Below are 20,492 nucleotides of genomic sequence, written 5' to 3' on the forward strand. Positions count from 1 at the left end.
GAATGCAGTCATGTACATAAAGAGTTTAGAGTAAGGGACTCAACACACAACCCTGTAGTGAATCAGTGTTAAGAATAAGGGCTGAGGAGGTATGATTACCTAATCGGACCCCCTGAGAGCGGCCAGACAGGAAATCCATAATCCAAAGGCAGATTGAATAAGAAAGCCCAGGGTCCATAAGCTTAGATACTAATCTATGTGGAAGAGTTGTGTTACAGAACTAAAATCTGTAACAAGCATCCTCACATAGTCCTCCCACCCTCACTGTTCCATATGAGTCAGAGCAATGTGAAGAAGGATGGCTGTAGTGTCCTCTGTAGATCTATTTGTTCTGTATGCAAACTGGTGTTCGCATACATAGGGAGACCCCTCTTTATCAGACAAATCTAAAACTTTAAAATCATCCTCTGACTTGGTTGCTTATTATAGAAAGTAAGCCAAGGTAGAACCTAAAGCCAGATTTGGCCATTACTATGAAATTAGGGTGAGAACAAGCAGCCATGGTAGTACAATTGCCAATTTGGCCTAAATTAAGCCTTATTATGTTTAGCAATTTTCCCCATACTCTGGATAAATCTAATCTTAATATCCAAATTGCCATTACTGACAGCTGCTTTTGTTCTCAGAATGCATAGTACTTACTACACACTTATCTGGACTTTTGAAAGTTAATAATAAGATGATAAAAAAATGAGTTTTTCACTTATTAAATGGCTAACTGAAAAATATAGCTGCAGATTAACTTCTTTTTAAAAGTTGATATAAATCCAGAAAAATTAGCAAATGAACAGCAAATAATAGCTAAGGTAGACCATGAGAACAGGTTTCATTTCTGTTCCAGTATTTGTATTCTAACAACTGTCATATTTAGTATTTGCATATTTTTAATAATTTCCAAAAAAACAAATAGCTATTACCTCATCTTCTGAATCTCCCAACTTTCCCAAGTCAAGACATGGCACCCTACAGAGAATTAGAAATTTAAAATTATAATACTTCTCTGATTTTTAGATGTCACACATCTTTTTCCTTTAGAGTAAGGTTGATTTTTAAAAATAAATTAAAGAAAAAAAGCAGACCACTTTTTTTTTCAAGGAAGCAAATAAAGAGAGTATTTGACATTTAAAAAAAAATCAGCAAGTCAATATCATCCATTTTTATTATTTCTCACAATTAATTGATAGTAAGGAGGCTGTTTATTATCATGCAAACCATCTTACAGTTATATCATTTGAATACAGAAAATATGTATATTACATGTGGGTTCTTTTTGAATCTTAATTAAGAAACATATAGAACACAATTAATTTGTAACATAAGATAGATCCCTCTGAAAACAGACTGAGACATTACCAATTAATTACAATCTTAAAATAGAGAATTGCTAATGTATAACATTAATTAGAAATCAACTCTAGTATTCTTTCTACCTTTGCAATTTTCCTAAATTCTCTAGCACAGAATTTGAAAGATGTCAATACCTGATGTAAATATCATTAACAGGAACAATATATCTCTCTATTTCAAGGGTCTCCAGACTTGGCAAGTTTAAGACTTGTGGACTTCAACTCCCAGAATTCCTGAGTTAACATGACTGGAGAAGGAATTCTGGGAATTGAAGTCCACAAGTCTTAAAGCTGCCAAGTTTGAAGACCCCTGCTCTATTAGCATGCATAAAAATCTTAGTCCCACCCAAATCTTTCCAAACATCTTTAAGTATGTTTCCAATAAATATATTTATATAGGTTTGTGCAAAATTGTTTTTACACATATGCAAATATATTTATAAACTTTACATACAAAACTCTAAAATAACAGTAGTGTTAATAGTAATAGTACTGAACATTATACTCTGTTGCTCCTAACATTAAGCATTACCTCTTAATCTATTAACATTAATGATCTATATTGTTAAATAAGTAAAAAAGAATTATTATTATCTCTTTTTTCATTAAACATGAAACTTAGTCAACTGAAAATTTAAAAATATATCACAAATCTCATTGACTGGATCTGATGGTTGATACGGGTTGCTGCCAGCATCCTAAGTATTAACCAAGTATCTTTTTAAAATGTATGTTATTCTGAGTAGTGCAGTCTTTTGCAGCTCCGCTGGCGCTACAGCAGGAAGCTGCAACTTCTTGATGTACTTTTATTTTTTATTATTATTATATATTGTTATACTTTTATTTATTAAACATGAAACTCAGCCAACTGAACATTTAAAAATGTATCACAAAATATTATTATTATTAAAAATTTTGCTGCTCATCTCACTATAGGGCTAATTTACAACAATAAAAAATGAAGAAATAAAAAGGAAATTTAAACAAAGCAAAAGTAAAATAAAGAGAACAATAAAATAAACCAAGAAAAAGAAAACCAAAAAATACATCAATATGACTAGCTAAAAGTAGGTGCTTTAAGTTACCAGAAGAAAGATGAGATATAAAAGTAAAAATATATTTGAGGAATTCTAATATTACACTTTTACTTCTCAATTGTATCTAGACAACCACAGAACTCCATGCAAACAGAAGCAAAGAAATGACAATTTTTGCCAATATCCCTTTGAAATTTGCTACTTCAAATTAATATTAGCAAACGAACAATGTGACATTAATTAAAAATACTGAAATTTCAGGGTCTCCTTGAATATTTTAAAAACACAGAAATTCCAGCCAATGAAACCTTTAATGAAACTATACAATTTCTGAATCTGACACTACCACTTACCATTCAGCAAGTTTAATTCCATCACTGAAATATTTGACAAGATTTAGAACATCATTCCCCCAGAGTTTAGAACAGCCCCCACTCTAGAACTTTTTTGGAAGGCGCTAAAGACCTGGTTCTGCCAGCGGGCCTGGGGAATCCAGAGCAGGATGGAGCCCATTATATGGCTTGTATGATCTGCTGTTGCCGGGGCAGATGGTTGGGAGTTGGGGGAGGATTTTGTTATATTGTACTATATTAATTCATTTGATTCTTTTTGTTAGTTTTTATTGTTTTAAATATGGTTTTATATTCTGTAAGCCACCTTGAGTCTCCATGGGTGAATAGGCGGCAATATAAATTAATTAATTATATAAATAAATAAATAAATATGATTTGATATCAGAACATAGGACATCTCTTTCTTTGCACTATTATCCCTTCTCAGCTGTCTGCCAAACAAAAAAGTGACATTCCTAGATCAGCAACATTTTAAGGAAAAAAATATTTCTTCAACTGTTTGATTTGCTTTATATTAGTATTCTATTATACTATCATATTTGCATAGAAATTTTTTAAAAGGAAATACTTACTCCGCTGGTCGTGGACCATGGCTTAATCTGGTGTTTGGCCTCCAACCCTGAAAAAAAGAATATAAAGCTTTTGCCTATTGGTTTGTTTTTATGTTCCTCCATATTCAATGAAACTGTGAACATAAATAAGAATCAATTATTAAAAGAAACAAAGAAATACAATAAGAATATTGAATTTACTATAAAATAGTTTAATTCAGGAGAAATCCAAAGGAATGGAAGCTAGGAGTGGAAGCTTAAAAGAGTTTTGGTCAGTTCAGTGGTACTTTATGGAGTAACAAGAAAGTTATAGAAAGTTTATTTCAAACATAACCACGCATCTTACACCAAACTCTGATGAATTCTTTTTTTAACACAGCTAAATAAAAATTAAGGTTATTTAATTTTGTTCTGAAGTATGGTATCCAGAGCCCTAACAGATAACCTTCCTCCTCCTTTTACTATTTCATGGTATTTTCTTATATATTGGATTGGGGATAATATATAATATTATAATATATATATTTCTTTCAAATTATTTGGGGAGAAAACTTATCAACTTGCCCTTTCAAGCAGATACAAGTACATTAGCTTGTTATTTGAAAGAGTAAATTAATGCAGAAAATTACTTACAGAAGATGCTCTATTTTCCTGTTCTAATCAGAAAGCTTAAAACCGAAATTGTTTCTTACATAATCGGTTGAAACATCACTAGGGCCATTTCACAAAAAAATAACACTTGTTTTATGAAACACTAGCTTTCCTTTAACAGAAGTAAGAAACAGACAGCAAGACAGAAATTACAACTAAATTACTGCAGATTATATTATATAAACTATATAGATTATATAAACTATAACTGGTATACCCTAAGGATGCAGATACATTACAACAAAACAGTAGCTATTGGAAAATAATGATAGTTATATATATAAAAGAAACAGTACTTGTAAAAATGGAGAAATTCAATTATACATCTAAACCAGCAACATGCAATGTTGGGAATATGGATCTTTTTTGCTTTTACTTTGCAAATATCTTTTATTTTCTCCATTTTCCTAACATTTAACTAGAAAAACAGATCTATGATGTGCTCTTCAAAAAGATGTCTAAAACAACTCCAGGTCTGTTTTTTCTGAAATATTACTCAACATTTCCTATTAAAAAATTACACATTATTCCTCTAGCTAAACAAAAATAATCTCTAAATTATTTTATTTAGAAAACACCCATCTTATGCACCATAACTCTGGCTGGCCTATAAACAACAAAAACAACAAAACATTCTAAAATAAACCTATCATGGAAACTTCCGGGGCCCAAATAATATACTCTTCCACACATCAACTATCAACTTCACTGGGATTCACCCAGTGGTGGGATTCAATTTTCTTTAGTACCAGTTCTGTGGGTGTGGCTTGGTGGGCGTGCCATGGCTTGGTGGGCATGGCAGGGGATAGATACTATAAAATCTCCATTCCCTGCCCACTCCTCGGGGAAGGTTACCATCGGTTCTCCGAACTACTCAATTTCCGCTACCGTTTTTCCAGAACTGGTCAGAACCTGCTGAATTCCACTTTTGACTTCACCCTCACTCTACCCCAAATCTTGAGCTCTTCAAGACCTCCTGAAGGACTATGAGAGGGGTTCTTGCCAGATCTCAGTGGGAAGGTATTCCAAAGAGCAGGGTCTGTTACAGAAAAGGTATGCTTCCTAGATCTCACTAAATGGAAACATTTAAGGGAAGGAACCTGGAGTATCCCCACTCTACCTAACCTGATTAAATGAGCAGATACTATAAGTCACAGAATTTAAGCAGGGTTGCTAAACTACAGGGGTGAAGATAAGCAAGCAGGAGTCCCAATTGATCCCTTGGCCCAATCTCACAAAGTCTCATATCTGGCTATATCCGAAGCCGCACTCCTAGTCACTCTACCAGGCCTACCTCAGTGCCATGCTCCAAATCAGAAGGACACACTTTGTTTAATTAGAGAGGGAACTCTCACATACATATACATACAAAACCAGGATTCAATTATGTACAGCCTTGTTTCTCTAGTTATAGATGCATATACATTTCGGATCACAAGGTACAGTGATTTTGTGGTGTGTGTGTCTTTTTCAAAATGAACATTCATTTTTCAATTTTATAAAGTTAATTTTAAATGTACCTGAGAGGATAGTAGAACTTGTCTTTTTGGAGATGCAGCAATTCCTTTAACCTCCAAGTCCATCTGAACTGTTTATAACTTAAAATAGAGCTGAAAAGTAAAATTATAAAGTTACTGGAGTTACTGGACCAGATGATCTAAGAATGGTTTTGACAAAATAAAAGTGGTATTTCTTTCACTTTAAATATATTTTCTACTGAACTGAAATTCTGTTCAAAAGCATTGAGCCTAATTTATTACAACAGTTTCAATGCATATCACTTTCCAATCCCATCAGCAGAATACAGTAGTTTAAACCAATGGCCCTAAAGACATATATTTCTTAATACATAAACCAAAGATTAACTAATTAAGAAATAATACTACAAGGTTTTGCTCTTAAAGCCATACAATAAAACACTTATAGGTACAATATCTACAGACTGACAATTTAACCAGAGGTGGATGATCCATTAGAAGTCATATTAATTCAAATATTAATTCAATTTACAGTATCTGAAGCCACTATATGGTATTAGAGAAAGATGTGGCTGTTTTAAAGAAACCAGGCAAATGCTGTGTTCACATCTAGGTATGTTGGAAACTCCTCTTTAAAGATTATAGACTTAATAAGCAATAATATTCATATTTTTACCTAAGCAGATATGTGTGTGTGGATGATAGGAAAAGGCAGTATAGAGAACAATTCAAAATACTGTAGAGTTTTCCCCAGATTCATTTTGTAGTGTGCAAGTTTCAAAAGAGGCACAGGCAGAACTGATCAGCTGTCTGCAGAGAGGAGGCATAGGAGAGGCAGTTTGGTGTAATGGTTTAAGGTGCTGGCCTATAAACCAGAAGACTGGGTGATTTTGATCCAGTCACTCTCTCTCTCTCAGTCACTCACCTCACAGAGTTGTTGTGGGGAAAATAGGAGGGGGAAGAAATATTATGTTCTCTGCCTTGAATTATTTAAAAATAATTAATATCCTACTTGCACGAAAACTTCAAATCGGAAGCTGGGCAGCAAGAAGAAAGCAGTAAGTTCTAGCCCTTAGAAGACCTGCTGGAAGTATTCATATTTTATCAGTCAAAATAGAGCAAAACAGAAACCTGTTGTGTTGAGAACTGCCTAGGAAATCAACTTACTTCCTAGCGAACTAAGCAAATCTGAGGCTTTCGCGGATAGTGACAAAGCTCGATTTTCCTGCACCAGCTCAATACCTATCAGACAAAATGCCCTGCACGCCGAAAACACGCTCTGTGCTCAGAGACAGACGTTTCTTTCTTACATGAGCTGGCCCAGCTTGTTTCTGTAAAAATAACTCTTAACAGCCGTACAAAGTCAGAAGAGCGAAGGGCGAAATAGGCATCTCCAACTGTTTTCACCTTACAGTTAGAACAAGGCGTTGCAAGTCTTGTTTGTTTTGGTTTTTTTAATGGCAGAATATTCGATCTGCGTCTCATTGCCCTTGCTGGGGGAGGCGCGCGCACTGCCATGGTTGCCAAGGTTCCCAGTAAACAGGCCGAAACCCTTTCCTTTCCCCGGCGTCACGCTTTGAAAATTAAAAAGTGACCTCGAAACGGGAAGAGAACGCGAATGACCGACGTTTCTCTTTTCCCACCTACGTTTTTCTCGCTCGGTCCCCGGCTCTCGCTCCTGCAGTCCTTTTTTCGAGGGTCTCTTAACGGAGAGTCTCCCTAGCCGGGTTTTCCTTTTCCTGATTTCCATCTGGTTTTGTATTTAGGAAGAACCTGTTTGGTCCGGTGTAGGTTCTGCTTTCTTCCGCCTAACTGGGCTCCCGGTAATTTCGAAAATCATTAAAGGATTATTTATGCAAATCATGAGAATTATACTAGACCGGTGTTTGTGAATCCGTGAGGATTGTTTTATGGGTTGGTTGGATCTTTTTTCGTAAACAATTGACTGTTGTCTGGGTCCTCAGTGTTGCAAATGAATAATTCTGAACAGACCCAGCTTCCTCATCCTTTCTCTATTTTTATGAATAATTTTATTAAAAGAAGATTGTACAAAGATTTTAACAACTACAGAAACATAGTAGAAATATAAAAATATTATAAAAGAAAATTAAAAGTAAAGAATAACAAAAAACAAAGCATATAAAGGCAGCAAATTATGATGTACTTTGCAACAGTTAAACAGCAATTACCATTTTCACCCTCTCATATTGCAATCAGTTCTTCTTTCCTTAAACAAACCTTTTAAACAAATCCTAAAATCAGTTCATTTTTATCCATTTTCAGCAGAAAGTTTATAAAAGTTTTCCAATGTTTTATAAAGATAGTTGTACTTCCTTTATTCATCCTTTACCCAGTTTTTCCAAAGGATAGTAAGCTCGTAATAAATGCCAAATGTGCTGCAACAAATTCATATCATTTGTTCGTGATTGCATATATCAAATTGAATTATATGGACTTGTAATTGAAAGTAATCCTCCACAACCTGAAGTTCTTTATTTTAACTCCCAGAACCTATTAATTTACAGCCAAATTGGTGTGAACTCTTAACAACTATAGATGTCTCCATGACCACATTTGTACCTAACCTAATTGTATCTAACCCATTCTTTAGTTCTTCAGATCTTCACTCATTGCCACCGTAACAGAATTCATTCACTTGACTGCTGGTCATCCTCTTCTCTTTCCACCTTTCCCAGCATTAGAGCTTTATTCAGAAAGCTAGGTTTTTGTAGGTATCCAAAGTATAATAATCTAAGCCTGGCTATTTGTTCATATTGCCCCAAAATCCTGACAGCTAAAGTCTATTCATTGGGAGATCATTCATACTGGAATGGGAAACCATTCATACTTGACTTACTATAGTTCTTAAATTTAGAAAGGCTGCAGAAAAGAAATAATCCATTCCAAATTGATACAAAATCATTCTGATTGATGTACAATATTTTGAGCTGTCTACTTCATGCAACCCATAATTTGATTTATGTAATTAAAACAGTTTATATACCACGGAATGGGTCTTGGTTATATTTATCATAATTTTAAAAAGCAGCTGGAATGATACAACGTATTTTTAAAGAACTATAATACTGTCCTATCAATTTACTAGATATTACTAGCAAACTGTCAGATTTTATACTAGAAACTGTTGGGAGGGGAGAATATTTTAGCAATTGTATAGGCAGGCCTTAGATCTGACCAATCCACTCTCATCTTAAAATTGTATTATCCAATAAAATATATGTTGCCAGTGTTAACTTTCAATAAAGGACAAAAGATCTCCATTATTACCTAAAATTAAATGTTTCATGATAAGACAAACTCTTCTAACATTCTGGTAGCTATTGAATTTCCCGGCAATGGGCCACTGTTGACATATTGCTGTTATGGATATTCTCCAGAGTCACTACTGCCCTTATTTTATAAGCCCACCATGATAAAAGTTTAAGGAAAAAAATTCTGGACAAATTCAATGTCACAGAATTTCTACAAGGTGGGAAATTGCCCTGGTACCTCAATCAATTTATGAATATCAAAAAGTTTTATAGGGATTCAATTTGACACCTTAACATCATCAATAAAAACCAGCTTTGAAAAAAGAATCTACCCTTGTAGAGTCTATGGTGATGTCCTGCTTTATGACTTCTACAGGAAATGCCAAAATACTCAGCAACTATTCTCACGTTATTTTGAGAAAATAGATGGGTCATATCACTGCCCAGAGCCCCTCTTTGAGGGAATGAATGAATGAATAAATAAATAAACAAACAAACAAATAAACAGTCAGTCAATCAGTCATCTATGAGGATTTTGGAACTTCAAAATTTGTATCAATAGCCTGCAAAAATCAGCAGAGTAAATGATAGCAAAACCCCTTACTAAATTAAGCATTACAGTAGAATCAGGATAATGTGGTTGGCAATTCATCATATAATTAGCTATCATAATGCATGCATTGTATTTAACTGCTCCATTTTATATTTTCATTACTAACCAGTTACAAATAAAATCTAAGGCTTATTGATATTTAATGAAAGGTAGGTAATTTGTCTCAAACATAAGTAGTTTGTCTCAAAGAAATAAACCTATTTCCACTGTTTCAAAAAAAAAAGAGAATATCAAAATCCATACTAAAGTTACACTGAAATGTAAAGTAACTAAAGTAATACACGTACATTCCATATTTGTTGCAAATAATTTCTGCAGAGCCATTTAATACAAACTTACAATATCTTTTATGCCCATGCCCATACTTTAATAACTTTAAAAATGAAACTGTGATTATGATACTGGATAGAATTTTCAGTGCAGTATATGCAGAAATTATTTTATTCAGAATAAATAGGAAATGTTCATAAATATATCATTTTATTACATACAGCAGTTATTGTGAATATATTTTACAATTTTAAAGTGTGTTGTATAGTATGTCCAATACAGCTCGTTCATTCATTCCTAAGACGTCGTCTTAATCCAGTATCTAATTCTTTTATATCTTGATTGGCTACTTCTATCTTCTTTGCTTTCTCCATTGTGCTAAGTAAGTAGTCATGATCAAAACGCTGATACTTTTTTACACCATAAGAGTCTTCCATATCTTCAAATAAGGCATCATGCTCACATTCTTCATAAATATCCTCATCTATTTTTACTTCCGGATGTTCGCTGAATGACTCTATCAGATTTTCAAGCTTCTCTTGGCATGTATGGTGGTTAATATCTTAATACACACAAGAGGAAATTGAAATACAACATTACAATTAGGTCACTGTTTTTGCAATTATACCAATTTACTACCAGAAAATTAGAAACAAGGTATTTTGTTTTCCTTACAATAGAGAGTGCATTAAAATAGTTTGATAGATCACCAGTTTTTATGTTATCTATTAAACCATAAAGCAAGTTGTTGTTCTAAAAGCAAGTTAATAGGTCAGTTAAAAGGTCATATATAATATGGTAGAGAGGGGGCAAGAAACAATAAGAACTCTGGCCTTGCTTGGAACTTTAGAATAGACCAAATGGAACAAGCCAATTCATATGCACAAACCTGTTTTTTTAAAAAATCAAGATATCTAGTGGTAATTTATTACAGAGTGTAAAATCCTCCAAAAGTACCTTGTGGTTTCATGGCCGATTTGTCTAATCCACTTTCTTTCATCAGTTTTCTAATGGACTCAAGTTGTTCCATAATTTCATCTTTTTGATCAGAAGCCAAAGTATTAATACTGAAAAGCCAAAAAAAGCTGTATCAGAATTAATCAGGACGAAAAATAATTATAATTCCATTAACTTAATATTGAATTCATTTGTATTATTGGTAAATTTAGATCAGCCACATTACCTATTTTACTTAAATGAAACTAAATTTCAAACAAAGATTACATTGCTCATTTCTAATCAACTCCACACAGTATAGGTGAAAACCAGCCTAATATAAAATTCATTATATTTCTGTTCACTGAATTAAAGCTATTCCAGGATCTTTTACATACAGTACTAAAACACAGTACTATATCCAAACCTGCTTAAACTTAAAATCTAATTCCTTTTTAAATGGAATTGTTGAATAATATCAGTATAGCCTTTTAAAAATTCCTTCAATTTGTCAGTCATTACATTATTTTAATTATATTAAAAAGCCATTGCTGCAAAAGTTCTAAAATACAAATCTGTAGTGATTTTGATAATGCAGAAACAGAATCCAGCTATATTTCCTTTAAAGAAGGCATAAGCAACTATAGATATCATTACATACTTGTACTTCAAGACAAGTATGTAAAGAGATCTAAAAAGGGACGCAGTGGCTCAATAGTTAAGATGCTGAACTTGTCAATCAGAAAGGTTAGCAGTTTGGTGGTTTGAATCCCTAGCACCGGGTAATGGAGTGAGCTCCCATTATTTGTCCCAGCTTCTGCCAACCTAGCAGTTCGAAAGCATAGAAAAATAGGGACCATTTTGGTGGAAGTTAACGGCATTCCATGCGCCTTCAGCATTTAGTCATGCTGGCCACATAACCATGGAGACATCTTTGGACAGCGGTGGCTCTTTGGCTTTGTAAGAGATGAGCACTGCCCCCAAGACCCAGAAATGACTAGCACATGTGTGCGAGAGGAACCTTTACACTTCAAGACATAGGTATAGCAAAAGAAATAATGTACACTTAATGTACAGTATCTTTATTTTCCCCCTTTATTTAATGTTATAAATTGTAAATTACCTCAGTAATATGACAGTGGTATAAGTTTTTCAAAAATAAATACAAATTCTGTGCTTGAAAGAAATGGTTAAAAAGCAATGTTGGCATCTTTAAATTCTAATTATCATTCCTTTTTACCCTAAAAGGGGTAAAACTGTCTTGGTAAAACATCAGTTGTAATAAGCATTGCCAAAAATAAGAGGAAACGTGTCATATTGGCATTCTGTTCTTATTTTAAGTTCACAAATATGATCTCCCAGATCTCTTTCCCATATCTGAAATAAACAACATAACATTTAAATGAAATGCAATGATTTCATCTATTTGACTCACCAGCTTGAAAGTGGATCTAACTGAGTCAATAATGAATTTAACATTTTTTCTGTTTGTGCAAGATGTTGCTCCAATTCCAAAAGTTGATGCTCTAAAGTGATAATATACACTTTTTAAAAACTAGCATAAACAACATCTTTAAGATTAAACAAAAAACTAAAGCAACAGGCAGAAGTGGAAGTATAATAGCTACAGTTCTGTTCAGATTGTAGGATCTGAAACAAAGCATTTTTCTAATAAATACACATGAAAGAATTCCTACTGGATTCTAAAATAGATTGTTTTATGCCTTAAATTTTTTTTAAAATGATTTTAAAAATAATTGAAAATGAAGTACCATTTCTAACAAACAAAATTACTACTGACAAAGCCACAATGCATAGAAGAGGAATTTAATCTGATCTAGTCCCAATAAAAGCAACACAATAAACACCCCATTTAGACATACTTAGAAATATTTACTGTATAATACTGTATTTCTCTGGTTATATTTACACTGTCATAATTAGCAGTCAGTTTTTTATGTAAGATTATTCAAATATTCATTCCAAACCTTATTGTCAAATAGTATTTCCACATAAAGAATATAATTTTTCCAATTTGAATAGAACGTTGATTAAACCATTTGTATATACAGTATACCATTTCTCTAGAATTAAAACAAAATATTGTTTAAAATTAAAATGAGATAATGTCATTGTTTAACTGTCAAAAGAACTTTGCTAAATAGCTTATCTGTTTATGAAATCAGATATGATTCCACCTTGAAAACAATGTTCTGCAACAGAACCTCCATTCCAGCTAGGAACTGAAATAGAAATCTCACAATAAGCATATCTGGAATGAAAAGAACTCATGTATATATTTCTCTATAACTATTGGTATTTTTCTCAGCACAATGAAAGTAAGAGTGCAAACTATTAAATAAATAGAGAGGGAGGGAGGGAGGGAGAGGCGGAGGGGGGGGAGTACGTTATTTCTCCCTAGTAAATAGGCCATTTCATCTTGAATGTCTTTATTCACGTTGAACAATATGTCAAGGTCTAAGACATATTATTTATCAGGATTCTCCAGGTAGGTGAATCTTTCACATGAATTAATCATTAAAGCTTTAAACTATGCCATTTTCTCATCTAAAAAAATCAAGTCTCTTGTCTCCAAAAAGTTGTTGCACTGATCTGCTCTATTTGGATCAATGTGAATTCTGCCTTTCTAAAAGAAAGTTAAAGAAATGCTATTCCACATAACTTTTTTTTCTTTGCTGATACATTTACATTCTCACAAAGTAAATTAAACTTTTGGCTGTTTTTCAATTGGATAAGAAATTGTTCTCTGGATTAAGAGAGAATTTATCACCACAGAACTGTACTTAGAAGACAAAAAGTTTTCTACTTGCCAATGAAGCATTAATAAAAACTGGAATAAACTGTTTTGTCTAAATGGGGAAACTGTGGTTAATGAACTCATGTATAAATCTTGTGTATGTATAAATGTATACATTTATATGTATAAATAAAGTTAAATTTCTAACTAGATTAATAAGGATGTAAAAACTATAAGCAAAACATTTTGACCCAATTCTTACCTGTTTCTTTTGTTTTTTCTTCTGCATTTTTTTCTTTTTTTGATAAACTTTCTTCCTGCGATTTCATCTATAAAATCATAAAACAATCTCTATAAGTGTATTAAATGTGTAAGACTAATAAAAGTACCAGTACTATATAAACAAAATATTTACATAATTATTCCAAAACATTCCTACATTAGCATGTTTTGTTTAGTTTCAGCCCTTAAATAAAATTAAGTCAATAGCAATCCAGAATATTCAGATGAAATAAATTATAATAAAATTATAATTTCATTATACTTTCAATTGCATAATGCAAGTTTCAAAAAGTTAACAAGGACAAAATGCAATTAAAATATAGCAAATTTAATTACATCACATATACATACATTTTTCCCCTTTTGTCTCAAAAAGAGTATTTTGAAAGGTTCTAGGAGCTGCCACAAAAACCATGCAGAAAATACAAGCAGACCTGGAGATTCAAATTGTTCGCTCCTCCTGTACACTGGTACTTTTTATTAGATTATATGTGCCATGATATTTTAACTTTTACCTCAGCATTTACTAAGTTAAGAAAACTTGAATTTCTATGTGATACTGTATATTTGGCAAAATAAGATATATTTTAAAAGGTGCTTATTACAAAGTAAGTCCACTTAGAAGTCTAGATTTGATTTTTTTTAATATTTACCTTTAAGAATTTGTATAAAGCAAACACACCCACACTAATAGCATATAGTGGCATTAAGGTTAAAGCAAAGTCTCTGCCATTGCCTCTAGTCCTTTCAGTCTTCAACTCCTTTTCCATTGCATTTTTTATTTGCTGGATGCTTTGATATGTTTTACTTTCAGAAGTTTCAAAATTTGTCGGTGTATGTGGAATTTTCTCAGCTCTGCCTATAGAAAAAAAACATTTTAATAATTCAGAGCCAGTGAAATCCAAAGCCAGTTAATAAAAACTAGGGCTGTAATCTGGGATTTATGTGTTGAAGTACAGTATAAGTATAGATAGTTCCTGTCGATAAACACATTAATAAGAATCCCTGCATTATTTTAGCTTTATTAACAGTTTGTGGGAAAAGGGATAAGAATGATTAGAAAGAGAACATGGTATGTTTTTCCTTGAGAGAGAGAGAAAGACAGAAAAAGCCATCCCTACAATACAAAAGGCAATTGTTTATCTTCTAAATTATCCAAAGCAACCTGATCAATATTGGTGCCTTCCAAATGTGTTGCAGTACAAACCCTCTTTTCATTAGCACATACTTTACTGGCCAGGCTGTCTAGAAAGGATATAATAACCCAACAAATAGGGACATGAGGCCAAGAAAAGCTGAAGGCCCAGTTTCTTTCAATAATTCCAGCTATAGTTGAACATGGTGTAAATGTTAAGGAACTTCTCCATAAGGCAATTTAGGACTAGTTTCGTTTAACAGAAGTCCCCTAGTTGCAGACAGAACCCTGACATCAAGCCAAACAATCATGGAAAGAAGGAAGTTTTTTTTTTTTATCAGCAGAAGGGTTATGGCAATTTCATCAAGCGACAGTTTAAGATGAGGCCTTTCCATTTGCTTTGCTCTATGGCGTCAATAACCAGTTCCTCTTTCGTTAACAAAATCTTATTCATTGGAGGAATAAGCCGAGGGTTCCATATTTCAACCTAAGTCTTTCCAACGACCCAAAACAGAGCTAGCATTTATTCAAGGTTAAGCCTCTTGGGAAAAATTAGAGCCGCCTCCCTAGCATCTTGGTCTCCCTTTGCCTGCCCCAAAAGGACGGAGTGTAGAACGGGGAAGAAATGGGCGCCGGTACTATACCGTGTCGGGGCTGGTGAGGGGCTGGCCGGCCAGAGGAGGTTCTGGCGCTCCGCGGAGACTTCCCTCCCCCACTGAATATCCTGGGCATCACTGCGAAAAGGCAAAGCGCCAGCACGACGGAGACCAACACCTGCTGCATCGAAGAAAGCGCCATGGGATCACGTAGGGGCAAAACCGCCCTCCTCGGCCACCTACTGCCACTCAAATAAACCAATACTGGCTGGACGGAAGCTGGAAAAGGGGAGCGGAAGACAAACAAACCACAGATATGCGAAGAAAGGCCATCCTCTTCGGTTCATTTTTGTGCAGCGCTCCCTAATGGGCTCCAGGCCCTGTTGGCGTGGCGATAAATGGAAGGAAGGGGACAGTGAATTCAACGGAAGCTATCTATGCATCTTAGCATGAAATCTCACTTTTGTTCACAAAGAGCGAAAACCGCTGACAATTGTGAAAGTATATTATAAATATGGAGTTCTGCAATAAAACGGATGAGAAAAAGGTAAACAGGATCATTAATCCTCCAGTGTTTTGGAATCAGAATTCAATTTCAGTTCATTATCACACTATTGTAAATGCAGAAGGAAGCTAAAGGCTATTAATAGTGGGGGTGCATAAATGTTAATGTCATAGAGCATAGTTATGGATACTGGAAAATGTGGCTGATATCAGAAACAACGCAATAGCAATAGCACTTAGACTTATATACCGCTTCACAGTACTTTTACAGACCTCTCTAAGCAAAGTCAGCATATTGCCTCCAACAATCTGGGTCCTCATTTTGCTGAGCTTGGAAGGATGAAAGGCTGAGTCAACCTTGAGCCTGGTGGGTTACAATCTGCCAAATTGCAGGCAGCTGGCAGTCAGCAGAAGTAGCTTGCAGTACTGCAATCTAACTACTGTGTCACCACAGCTCAAGCAGTATATGTTGATATTTAGAATATAATTTTGGCCACACATTGCTTTCAGACAGGATCTAAAAATACTTGCTCTGAAATGAGATATGCATCTATAGAATATTAAACACTACATACTGTGCAAACTTTGGGCAAATTTACATAGCCTTCACTCTGGGGGCTATAAAGTGATAAAACAAGAGCCTTATTTGTTTTTGGAGAATATGTACATGTACCAATGCACATACACAGCGCTGTTTTCATGCATGGATCAGATGGGCACTTGGCCCGTGGGCCCCACGAGCACAGGGACCCCATACTGTATGCACCTTGTATCATATAAATACAGCAACATATTTATTACATTTTACTGTACTTTTTAATTAACACTAATGTGTAGGAAGTTAGCACCCACCCCTCTCCTAGAAAAATGAAATATCCTGGGAAATATTAAAAAGGCAGAATATTTCCTCTAAAAAGAATAGAAATTCAGAAGCAGAAACTCACTTCAGAAGCAGAAGCTCACCCCCACCTTTGTTAATGGATTAAGGCCTGGGCCAGAATACTTTACATAACAAAGATCTCCAGGTAAAGCTATAGCAATTGCTCAAAAGCCCTTTCAGTCATCATCATCCAGCAAGGCTCAACCAAGCCTGGAACTCAGGACAGCCTACAGAGTTGCCCCTGCGTAGCCTCATGGGAGTCTGACAACCAGGGGTGGGATTCTATCAGTTCTCATCTATTCGCTAGAACCAGTTGTTAACATTCTAAGCAGTTCAGAGAACCGGTTGTTAGAAGAAATTACTGGCCTAATCCTGTAAGGAAGGCAGGAAGGAAACATTCTGGTGTTGCTTACAGAAACTGCCATTCCATTAACCCTTATTACATTTTTGGCAGGACTAGACTTCCTGTCTCAGGAACATCTCTGGAGTTTTTTTCCCCTCTTTTGCCGGTACTTTGCTTGTGTGGAGTGACCATTTAAAATTACAATGACACTGAAAAAAGTGACTTATGACCATTTTTCATGCTAACAACTCTTACAGCATCCCCACAGTCATGAGAGGCCAGGCGAGGAGAGGCATACCTAAATGTGAGTGATGAGTTGGCCACACCCAGCCAATAACATGACCACCAAGCCATGTCCACCCAGTCACATGACCACCAAGCCATGCCCACCACCTAAGCCACACCCACAGAACCAGTTGTTAAAGATTTTGAATCCCACCCCTGCTGACAAGCAGTTAGAAACAAGCTTCAATTCAAATCCCAGGTTATAAAACCCAGGCACTCTCAGCATATTACCCTTTTCTTGATCTCTTCCTTCACCTTGAAGCATGTGATCATCCTTCCTTTTCGCTCTGAAGCTCAAGGCCATGTGGTCCTGTACACCATTAAACCTTCCAAGCAGCCTCCATGTTTCCAGTGTCTTTTTCCCCACTTGGAACTGAACCCAGAGAATATTTCTTCCAACACATGCAAATATGTTTAATTTTATCAACTATTTATATTTTTGTTCCTGTGAGTAGTTGTCATAGGGGCCCCAGTAGACTGCTTTGCCCAGGCCCCACAATGCTGTTAATGCACCTACAACTATCTTGCTTACCACCCACAGCCATGTCACCCAAAGGGTTAACTCTCTGCTCCATTTTTATATTATCTCACTCTACTTTTAAAACACTCCCTCCCTCCCTCCCCCACCTTCACATGCACACATACATATACATCCCTCAGTCAATTGCCTAACCACAGGAAAAAATGATGCAACAATCATTTCCTTTGCCAAGTCAATGCAGTTATTCTTAGATACATTAGTTTTAACGTAGTATTTCCCTCCTTAAATTGATATTAGAGTGTTCTACTATAGCTTCAAAATGTGCAAATCTGAAAAGGTTTCTCAGCCTCCACCCTAACTATCTCTGTTTCACTGTAATGTCAACACAAACTTTTGGCATTATTGTAGCCACTTCATACTGATCATCTCTCTTCCCCACTATACTTATCATCTCCCCTCCTCTTTATCTTTTTGACAGCTATTTGTCTTTAGAGTCTAGACTATCAGAACAGCCTTTACTATTTCACTAGGGGGAAAAGCAGGTTGTCCTGCACAGGAAAACCGAGTTGGAAAGCAGGTTAGTGGAGTGGAGAGGGAATGGAGATTTTACAGTATCCTTCCTCTGCCACGCCCACCAAGCCAAGCCAAGCCCATCAAGCTACACCCACAGAAACGGTAGTAAAAAAAATGAATCCCACCACTGGGGAAGAGGGGAACATTGTTATTGTGGAATTGGTGAATGTATTCCCTTTTTTTCTCTTAATTCTAAGTAGAAACAGAACAGCAGTCAGTTTCAAACTGAACCTGGCAGAAGCCATTTTTTTGGTTCTCAATTGCCACACAGTTTGTCAGGGGGAGCCGGGGCGGGAATGCACTGTCAGACACAACACCAATCTTTCTCGTGAGAACCAAGGTCATCTCCACAGGTGTCGGATGAGAACGGAGAGGAGTGCCTAAGGACCCCCAGCAATGAACCTAATTAGACAATTACTGTTGACTAGTGACACCTGGGGAGGGGATCATTTACTATTTTAACTATACCGAAACAGCGGGAATTATTCAGAGTTGGTTCTACATTTAATTGTGCCAATATGATGTGCCTAATAAAGAAGTTCTTTGAGAGAGATATGAGTCTCAGAGTTCTGATTTGCCTGGGTTTGTTGACAACAGCATTTATTGATAAATTCCCTTTAAAAACTTTACTTGAAAGGTTATTAAGATATAGTAAAATTTCACAGATTTATAAAAAGCTGATGGTATATATTCAATTAAGAAAATATATCAACATTTTACTTTGCTTTCCTCAATTTTATCTTAAATGTTAAGTTTCACTCTTTATTAGAAACTTTTTAGACATAAAAAACTAATATGGTGCTACAATATTTCAAAAGATCTAAAATAAAATTGTAGATACGATTGTATTTGATTTCACAGCACTTTTTAAATTACTTCTAAAAATATTAGAACATCCACAGTTTTGTCAGATAAACATCTAATTTTATGGATCTACAAGGTTGAAGACTTGATAGTGCAGTTAACAGAGACAGATGACAAAATGTAATTAAAGTTGGGTCTTGCATCCTTTGCAGATACACAAATTATGCTTGGAAGTATACGGAATCCTGAAACTACATAATTGAGAAAATCTGTGGAGAGAATATGCCTCAAGACAAGCAATTCACAATGATGGTGCCATTGAAAAAAATTATGAGAAAATAAAATTCTAAATTTAAGATTAGGAGTTTACAAATGTATGTGGACATAATATTCAGATTATTTTATCATTTTATCATTTTATCAAAGAATGAATAAATATAACCAAAACATAAATATGTGGGTTCAGACAGTATAGTTATGATAGCTATTACAATAACTCAGCAAAAATAGCTTTATATATTTTGTAATTCATTTTCTAGCAGAAGAAAATATGCATACATAACTAAGTTTAGAATAAATGATATTATTGTAAAGGTACTCCATATAAAAAAATAAATCCAGGTCAAGTGATTACTATAGATGAATTCTAGTGCTTGCAATTTAATTTGGTTCAGCTTTCAAAAAAATGTTTGGTGTGATTAATCGGAAGGTCTCCACTATTATATTTGAATTTATCTGTGCAACTCTGGAATGATGTCAGTGGAACATTTTAAGATGCCCTGGGCCTTGCTTCTGCTTGTTGCAATAACTTGAAAATATTGAAGGGTATCAAACTAGGCTTTTATAGATATTTTGTCAATTTCAATTTCTTCTCTTCCTGGGAAATAACACAACTAGTATCAAGTCAGTTTTAATTCTCCAGCTATACAAAACCTAATTTCTTGCACAATCATGTGGAAGACTCTTTCCTTCCCCCTTAAAACTGCTCTACCACTATGTCTATTTGTGTCTATTACCCTTTCAAAATTACAATATGTTTGGTACTGTTTCATTAAACACTTTTGTAGAAACATTTTTATGATTGGAGACAATCTCATATATTTATTTATTTCACATTTTTATGAAATTGTCAGATGCCCAGATGGCATGTGGGAGGAAGGCCAGACAAATCAGCCTACTGAAGTTGAGGCAGAGTCTGCAAATAACATAATTGTACAATATTGTCAAAACCCATTTATACTACAATGCTATAGTTATTGGGTGTTTTCCTACTACCCAGTAACCTGCTAAGGAAGATAGCAGCAAAGCTAAGGGAGAAAATCCATTACTGTAGTGGCTGGTGAT

The 20,492-nt window shown here is 34.8% G+C and overlaps 2 protein-coding genes across 9 annotated transcripts in view; both read right to left on the reverse strand.

Annotated features, from left to right (window-relative positions):
• Nucleotides 1-7,342, reverse strand: part of CAPS2 (calcyphosine 2) — a 37,108-nt gene extending 29,766 nt beyond the window's left edge. For 2 of the 8 annotated variants that reach the window (XM_087934465.1, XM_087934462.1), the window contains exons 1-4: nucleotides 6,584-6,665; nucleotides 5,459-5,548; nucleotides 3,309-3,355; nucleotides 918-963 (exon numbers count right to left, since the gene is read on the reverse strand). In XM_087934465.1, the coding sequence (XP_087790591.1) occupies nucleotides 918-963; nucleotides 3,309-3,355; nucleotides 5,459-5,521 (156 nt within the window). In that variant the 5' untranslated portion in view covers nucleotides 5,522-5,548; nucleotides 6,584-6,665. Of the gene's footprint in view, nucleotides 1-917; nucleotides 964-3,308; nucleotides 3,356-5,458; nucleotides 5,549-6,583; nucleotides 6,951-7,063 lie in introns of those variants that run through there. The other 6 variants (XM_087934468.1, XM_087934467.1, XM_087934463.1 and 3 more) reach the window with 6 other exon arrangements.
• An 89-nt stretch (nucleotides 7,343-7,431) lies between these two features.
• Nucleotides 7,432-15,636, reverse strand: CCDC107 (coiled-coil domain containing 107). Its single transcript, XM_026699451.2, has 6 exons — nucleotides 15,327-15,636; nucleotides 14,201-14,406; nucleotides 13,528-13,594; nucleotides 11,943-12,033; nucleotides 10,529-10,638; nucleotides 7,432-10,133 (listed from the first exon to the last, which is right to left on the reverse strand). The coding sequence occupies exons 1-6, from the start codon at nucleotides 15,478-15,480 to the stop codon at nucleotides 9,859-9,861; spliced, it is 903 nt and encodes a 300-aa protein (XP_026555236.1). The 5' UTR covers nucleotides 15,481-15,636; the 3' UTR covers nucleotides 7,432-9,858.
• Between the last annotated feature and the right edge of the window lie 4,856 nt (nucleotides 15,637-20,492).

The sequence above is a fragment of the Pseudonaja textilis genome, chromosome 5 (genome assembly GCF_049901715.1).
Source record: "Pseudonaja textilis isolate UNSWEBS1 chromosome 5, rPseTex1.2, whole genome shotgun sequence".
In the NCBI taxonomy this organism is placed as follows: Eukaryota; Metazoa; Chordata; class Lepidosauria; order Squamata; family Elapidae; genus Pseudonaja; species Pseudonaja textilis.

Coding starts and splice junctions, on each gene's coding strand:
- CCDC107 (XM_026699451.2), bottom strand. CDS start 15,480: ATGGCGCTTTCTTCGATGCAGCAGGTGTTGGTCTCCGTCGTGCTGGCG. Junction 12,034..13,527: donor AGAAAAAACAAAAGAAACAG/GTAAGAATTGGG, acceptor TTATCACTTTAG/AGCATCAACTTTTGGAATTG. Junction 10,134..10,528: donor ATCGGCCATGAAACCACAAG/GTACTTTTGGAG, acceptor GTGTGTATTAAG/ATATTAACCACCATACATGC.